Source organism: Piliocolobus tephrosceles, chromosome 12, assembly GCF_002776525.5.
Source record: "Piliocolobus tephrosceles isolate RC106 chromosome 12, ASM277652v3, whole genome shotgun sequence".
Lineage (NCBI taxonomy): Eukaryota > Metazoa > Chordata > Mammalia > Primates > Cercopithecidae > Piliocolobus > Piliocolobus tephrosceles.
The window spans coordinates 78,554,457-78,562,498 of NC_045445.1; the positions used below are offsets into that span (position 1 = coordinate 78,554,457).

The 8,042-nt window shown below is 34.9% G+C and overlaps 1 protein-coding gene across 2 annotated transcripts in view; it reads left to right on the top strand.

Moving 5' to 3' along the window:
- ABCB7 (ATP binding cassette subfamily B member 7) overlaps positions 1–5,654 on the top strand; it is a 97,791-nt gene extending 92,137 nt beyond the window's left edge. For both annotated transcript variants that reach the window (XM_026451772.2, XM_026451773.2), the window contains exons 13-14: positions 3,284–3,455; positions 5,379–5,654. In XM_026451772.2, coding sequence (XP_026307557.1) covers positions 3,284–3,455; positions 5,379–5,506 — 300 coding nt within the window. In that variant the 3' untranslated portion in view covers positions 5,507–5,654. The remainder of the gene's footprint in view (positions 1–3,283; positions 3,456–5,378) is intronic.
- The last annotated feature ends 2,388 nt before the right edge of the window (positions 5,655–8,042 follow it).

Sequence of the window (8,042 nt, forward strand, 5' to 3'; positions counted from 1 at the left end):
GTAGCTTGGCTGCCAACCTCAATTTTGTATGCCTTGTTAACCACTTTGCCTTCAGTACCAAGCACAGTGCCTAGCCCATGTTAAACATTTAATAAACATTTCTTGTGTTACTTTGGAGGGAAAATAAATTCAAAGTAAGATCTGAGAAGTTAAGAAGTAAATAACCTTATAGGATGTGAGCTTTTCTATGATGAAAGCTTATAGAGAGACCTGGGAATTAGTTGTAGCTAGTATGTATTATAAAGTTGATTTCTGGAGCCAGAATCAAATCCCTGGGAGAATAGATCAAAATATGGGTAGAGGAAGAACTGTAAGAGAGTGATTGGACGGGGATATGTGGCTTGCAAAATGCCCCCCAAATGATCCCACACATGGACTCTTTTCTGTCCTCTTTTTCACTGAAAATCCCACGTTAGCGTGAGTCATTTAGAGAAATTATTAGGTAACTATGTGAGATGATGGATATGTTAATTTGTTCACTATAGTAATCATTTTACTATATGTATCTCATAATATCATGTTCTATACCTTAAATATATACAATACCATTTATAAATTTTAAAAAATCATATCATTTAAATTGGATTAGATAATCTAATTTAATAATTCCAGTTCTTTCTCACATACCCCAGTTACGATTTTGGAGGACTATGTGGGGCCCAGAAACCTGCCTTTTTGAAAACGCCTCCTAGGTTATTCTGTTAGAGATGTTTCATAGATTGTATGTTAAGTAACACTAATCTAGCCCCCACACGGTGGCTCACGCCTGTAATCCCAGCACTTTGGGAGGCCGAGGCAGGCAGATCGCCTGAGGTCGAAAGTTCAAGACCAGCCTGGCCAACATGATGAAACTGCATCTCTAGTGAAAATACAAAAATTAGCCGAGCATGGTGGCAGGCACCTGTAATACCAGCTACTCTGGAAGCTGAGGCAGGAGAATTGCTTGAATCCAGGAGGCGGAGGTTGCAGTGAACCGAGATTGTACCATTGCACTCTAGCCTGGGCAACAGAGCGAGGCTCAGTCTCAAAAATAAAAAAGAGAAAAAAGAAAGAAAAAGAAACACTAATCTAAACTGTGTGTCAAGTGAACTGGATTCTGAGCTGTAACTACTTAGGATTCAGTGTCCTGATCCATGTAAATAGATTCCTGCCATTCTCTTGGGCGTTGTAACAATTATCCTCATCCTTTTGAGAAGTAGCACATTCACAAAGGGAAAATATACATGATCAATAAACAAAAGACTGTCATCCTCATTGGAGGCCTTAGCAATATGAATTAAGTCAACAACAGGATATGTGTCATTTTTTCACCTATCAGATTGGCAAGGATTTTGAAATTCCTAATACCCAGTTTGGGCAAGACTGTGTAAAATGGACAATCTCTTGTTTTGCTGGTGGAAGTATACAGCTTTCCTGACAAGCAAATTGGCAATGTGTATCAAGTGCCTGAAAAATATTCCTACCCTTTATTCCAATAATTCTGTCTGTAGGAAATTTTAGTAAGGAAATAAACAGAGATGTGAACAAGTCTTTATATGCAAAGATGTTCATTACAGCATTATTTATAGTAGCATCAGTTGGAAACAATGTAAATGTCCAACAGTAAGTAGATGGTTACATTATTATCATAGGATCAGAGTCATGCAGCCATTCATAAATATTGTGTTTTTAAAGAATATTGTCATGAAAAATATGCAAATACAAAGTATTAAAAAAGAGGATAGCAAGCAAAATATAGTATCCTGATTTTATAATATTAGATGAATACATTTCAGTAGAGAAAAAAGATAGGAGAGAATATCAAAATGTAATAGTAGATCTTGCTACATGATGGGAATATGGATTATTTAAGTTTTAATTTATTACATGTGTATATTTAAGATATCTCACATGATGTTATGAGATACATATAATTAGGCTACTGTAGAGAAGCAAATTAACATGTCTATCATCTCACAGTTACCCATGTTTTTGTGGCTAGAGCAGCTAAAATCTACCCATTTAGCAGAAATTACACAAAAAAATCAGTATTTATTTTATATTAGTTTTTATATTTTCAAAATTTCCACCTACAATATTTAGCTTTTCCTAAATATAAATTATTTAAAAATAAGCAGTTTTTGTTATACAATGAGCTTATTGAGTTTAAGTATTATCTCAATATGAGAAATTTTATTAATAATAGGTATAGAAATGATTTAAATACTGTTTAAAGCAATATATGAAATTCTTGATCTGATTATGATGTTCAAGAAGATGGGTATCCTGGTTAATATGAACTAATGGAGTCATTTTATTTCCCCTAACCATAGCCTTCCAACCATTTAAAGATTGAAAGAAAAATAGGGGATGGATGCTCACTTGAAGAAAATTAGCTTTAGTGTGCCATGTGAGAATAAGTTGAAATATCAAATGAATGCTTGAAGTGAACTTTCTCCAAAAATATATATAGTGTATAAATTCTTTGTTTTCTGTTTTAATATCAATGTCAAAGCTTCTTAGAAACATAGGAAAACATATTCAAACCTCATTAGTAATTAGGGAAATGCTAATTTGAACAAAAAGCACATTTTTCCCCTAAGAGTAGCAACAACTAAAAATTATTAATATCCAGGGTTTCTGAATATATGAGGAACTGGCATCTTCATATGCCATTGGTTAGTGTGTACTTATACATTATTGGTTGCTGGTAGGGCCATATTTGGAAGACATTTGGGCAATAATATCAAAAGATAAATGTATGCTTAACTTTTAGCTCATCAGTCTACTTCTAGGGATTCTTCTTACAGAAACACACAGGTGTACAAAGTCATATACATAGTTTTATTCCAACATTGTAGTAGCAACAATTTGGAAATCACATTAAGGTCCATCAGTAGGAGAATATATACATAAATTATGATGTTTCCATAGTGTGGAATATACAACTGTTAGAAAGAATGAGTTAGTTTTCTGTTATTGACATGGACAATCTCCAGGATACGTTAAGTGAAAAAATCAATTGCAAAATAATATGTGTAGAATGACCACACTTGTGTTGGGGGGGAAAAAATACATGTTAATATATATAAATTCACAGGAACAAGTCTGGAATGATACACACTAAATTGTTTATGATGAGTACCCCTGGGAAGGGAATGGGATTTCGCAGATGAGGGATGATGAAAGGGATTGTCATGTTTTACCCTTTATGCCTTTGTCTCTTTACTGTTTGAGTTTTTAATAATGAACATATATATATAGAGAGAGATAGATATATATTCATTCAGTATATCTGCTTCAGGATGCTGTCCTCTTCCATAATACTATTTATTACAACCTCTTATATGGAAACATCAGTGCTTCACCTGAGGAAGTGTATGCGGTGGCAAAATTAGCTGGACTTCATGATGCAATTCTTCGAATGCCACATGGATACAACACCCAAGTAGGGGAACGAGGACTCAAGCTTTCAGGTGATCAGAGACTTTAGACCTGCCCCCTTCTTGTATACTTCTTTCAAACTCTAATTGTCAGAGCCATGTTTTAGAAAATATGATGAGAGACTTCAAAATGTAGTGCTCATTGAGTCACATTTGATTGGGTTACTAATCTCCTAGCCCTCACTGTAACCAATTCAACATACTAGTAACTATTCTCAAATCATGCAAGTCTTTTTTTTTTTTTTTCACTTGCAGCTGCAAACACTGTAGGTGTTTGATATTAAGTAAGTTATCAAAATATGCTCAGATCATGACTAACTTGTTATCTATAGTCTTCATGATAAAGGAAAAATGGTATCATTCTTTACCTGGGAAAGTAGTAAGGGTAGGGAGAAGTAATTTGATAACGAATAGTGTATATCTCTCATCATAACTTCCTAGATCATTAGATGTTTTCAGTACTTTAGACCTCTTTATATTTGATCCTGTTACCTGCTATATTTTCATTACAGCCAACTTCATTTTCATGTCCTTTGTTCTGTGGCCAAGGATATTTTGAGACTTATACATTTCTTGTTAAATGTTTAATTATGACATGGCTAGGTTTAAGAATGAATTACCCTAAAATGACTGATTTTTTTTTTTTTGGAGGACACAGAAAAATGTTTCTTTACCCCCAAATTATTTGAATTTCAAAAGTATAGCAATGTCTAGTTTAGTTTGGGGAGGAAATGTATCGATTATAGATAGAGGTAAGGCAAAAATAGAATGAGAAATACTCTATATGAATTTTAACGAATCCCCATTCCTCTTCATTACAAACTGGCTTCATTTATTAGATACACACTATGTGCAAGCTACTATGCTAAATGATTTGAAAGTTTAAAAAATGAAGCATAAACAGGCCTGTTACCCAGGAATTGGCAGTCTGTTAGAAAGTTTTGGGCTAGGTTTAGAAAATTTTAAGCAAAGATTATTTTCAAGTTAAGTTGGTTGGGTCATTACCTGGTAGTATAAGATGCTGGTATCATTCCAGTCCACATTTGCACTTTATTACTGCTTTTAATAGGAGTAATTTCCAGTTATCTGGCCCACCCCCAAATTATGTATCCATTTGGCTAATACTGGCGATCCCTAATTTATCATGTAATATGAACTAGCCCTCTTAATGCATGACTTTGCCTCAGCCAGCTATGCTGTGTTCTATTTTGTAATCTTATTTTTCCTTTCTGCATGCCTGTGGGGGATAGGAATAGCTAAAGAAATTTTATTCTTACCTATTTCCCATTTCCTTACAACCATACCTCTCAAAATGAGCAATTTATTATTTAGCATCAAGGCTAATAATTATGTTAGAGAATAAACAGACATTTCTTCTCCAAGTTCCAAAATACTATTGAATAGAATTACAACTGAGTTGGTTTCCACTTGAAATTTGAGAGGCACTTCAAAACTAGTCCTTCCTACTTCTTTGAGGAACTTTCTGCTACTGGGTTGATAGGTAGGCAGGAAGATAGTACTTATGGTACCTGCCTTGTTAGGAGAATTTTGATCTCGTGAGGTGGGGAAGCATATGGCTAGCATAAATATAAACTTACTAATATTAAAAATAAGGAGCCCCTTTATAGGCCAAAGATAATAATTGTAGAACAAGTAAAAATAAAAATATTTAATGTACCAGATAATGGTTAGAGCTTATTTCTTAAAGAGGTTACTTAAGCTGGAAAATATGTTTTTTTCAGACATTGATAATGTATAATAGACAAGAAAAGAAGCTAAAAGGGACATAGTCAGCAGAGTACCATCTTCTGTACTTCTAACTATAGTTCTATATAAGATTGATGACCTTAGACCTACAGTAGTCCCAGTAATAAAAGAAAGGTTTCTAGACATTTCACTACATATTTTCCCTATTTATTTAAGAAATACTTTCTAAATATTTATTCTTGTGTTTAGGAATAAATGTGGGCTTACACATTGTGATAAGAAGAGCATTGGACTGGAATGGGTCTAGTCCAGGTTCTTGCTCGGTGACCGTGAGCCAATCACTTAACTTTTCTGGGCCTGTATCCTTTCTATTTTAAAAATTTGATATGCTAGAGACCTGTAATAAATACCTAAATAAAGGAAGAGATATCTAGTATATGCCTTTAACTTTGAAGAATGCTGTGAAAAGAATAGCTTTCTGTCAAAAAACAATCCTTGAGAATACTGGCTGAATGCTACTTTTTTATCTTAAGAGACGAATTCAGTTATTCATAGTTTAATGTCTTCAGGTTTCAGATATTGATTTTTTTGGCATTGTCAATTCTGTCACTGAAATTTTCTGAGATTGCTGTTCATTGAGAATTACCTGTAATATAAAGTAACATATAATGAGCATACTTCTGGTAGAATAATAATAGTAGAATCAAAGTTGTTACCTTCCTGCCTCATTCTCATTCTTCCCACCTGCTATAAAGTCAGAATTCAGTAGTGCATTCATGTTTCAGGGAATGTAATTTGTCAAAAGATATTATATATGAACTTCAACTCTACAACTCAGTAAAATGAACTGTGATCAGGAGAATAGGGAAATGTTCAATGTATTACTTGGTGGTTGTAATCAATGGAAACACTAGAAACATAAAATATGCATGCACCATGCTTCCTTAAAGTAAACTTTTCCTTTACCAGGAGGAGAAAAGCAAAGAGTAGCAATTGCAAGAGCCATTTTGAAGGACCCCCCAGTCATACTTTATGATGAAGCTACTTCATCGTTAGATTCGATTACTGAAGAAGTAAGTTATGATTAAAATATAAAGCTCTTCAATGTTTAATACTTGGAAGTTTCAGTAAAATGGCTGCATTACTTTGTATTTTGAATAAACTTCAATAGTAAGTGATATAGAGTAAAATGCCTATCTCCCTTTTTCCATATGGCAAGTGTTGATGGTAAGAATGCCAGGTTGCATTGAACTAGAAATACCACAGTATTAAGTCCATTTGCAAATGTGACTCCTTTTGGAACTATGTGATAACTTATGCTGTTGTTGTATTGCCCCTGCATCTTACAAAGCTGTAGGAATCATCTGATATGCTGACAAAGGAAGAAAGTTTCAGTCTCTCTCCTGTTGCCACTTAATACTCATTAAAATAGTCATGGAAGTGATTGTGAAACCTGTGACATAGTACATACCAGATAGTCTTTCACTTATCATGGAGCAAATCATGAGATGCAAGTCAGGCATACACAAGCTGCAGTGTTGGTATCAATTTGTATTCATTTCACTGGAAGTGTTATGAAACACCAAGATGTGACACTGATGTCATGACATTGCCCCACAGCTGCGTTAGATTTCATAGCAACATCTTTACATTACATACAAAAGTCTCAACAACAATGGTAATTTCATTATCACATCCCCTTAATCTAGAACTGAAGATAGATGCATTTGTCAATTGCCTTCATTCAACTACCTTTTAATTCAATACGTAGTGTAAACCTAGTGTTGAAGGATAGGCCTAATTCAGCTTTGCAGGCTGTGTGACATAATATTTGCATACGGAGTTAAGTTTCAGGGCCCATTGTTTGATCTGCAGCATATTTAAAGCAATTGAATTTTGAAGTGAATTGGTTAGCCTGGGGATTTGTTATATTTAAAGTGAACCATAAGCAGGACCAGACCCCATTCATAGGAAAAGTAGGAACATGCTAATAAGAACTTTTTACCTAAAAATGTGTCATACTACCACAAACTAAAAGACCTACCAACAGTCATTATTTGAGTCATACAGCTTTATTATGTCAGAGAGCATAACCCATTAAGAGCCAACAGACAACCCCTCAAGGGGAGGAGTTATTGGAAGATTTGGTAAATTTTTGTTAATTTTTTTTTTTTTATTATACTTTAAGTTCTAGGGTACATGTGCATAACGTGCAGGTTTGTTACATATGTATACATGTGCCATGTTGGTGTGCTGCACCCATCAACTCGTCAGCACCCATCAATTCATCATTTATATCAGGTATAACTCCCCAAAGCAATCCCTCCCCCCTACCCCCTCCCCATGATAGGCCCCAGTGTGTGATGTTCCCCTTCCCGAGTCCAAGTGAGCTCATTGTTCAGTTCCCACCTATGAGTGAGAACATGCGGTGTTTGGTTTTCTCTTCTTGTGATAGTTTGCTAAGAATGATGGTTTCCAGCTGCATCCATGTCCCTACAAAGGACGCAAACTCATCCTTTTTTATGGCTGCATAGTATTCCATGGTGTATATGTGCCACATTTTCTTAATCCAGTCTGTCACTGATGGACATTTGGGTTGATTCCAAGTCTTTGCTATTGTGAATAGTGCCGCAATAAACATACGTGTGCATGTGTCTTTGTAGTAGCATAATTTATAATCCTTTGGGTATATACCCAGTAGTGGGATGGCTGGGTCATATGGTACATCTAGTTCTAGATCCTTGAGGAATCGCCATACTGTTTTCCATAATGGTTGAACTAGTTTACAATCCCACCAACAGTGTAAAAGTGTTCCTATTTCTCCACATCCTCTCCAACACCTATTGTTTCCTGATTTTTTAATGATTGCCATTCTAACTGGTGTGAGATGGTATCTCATTGTGGTTTTGATTT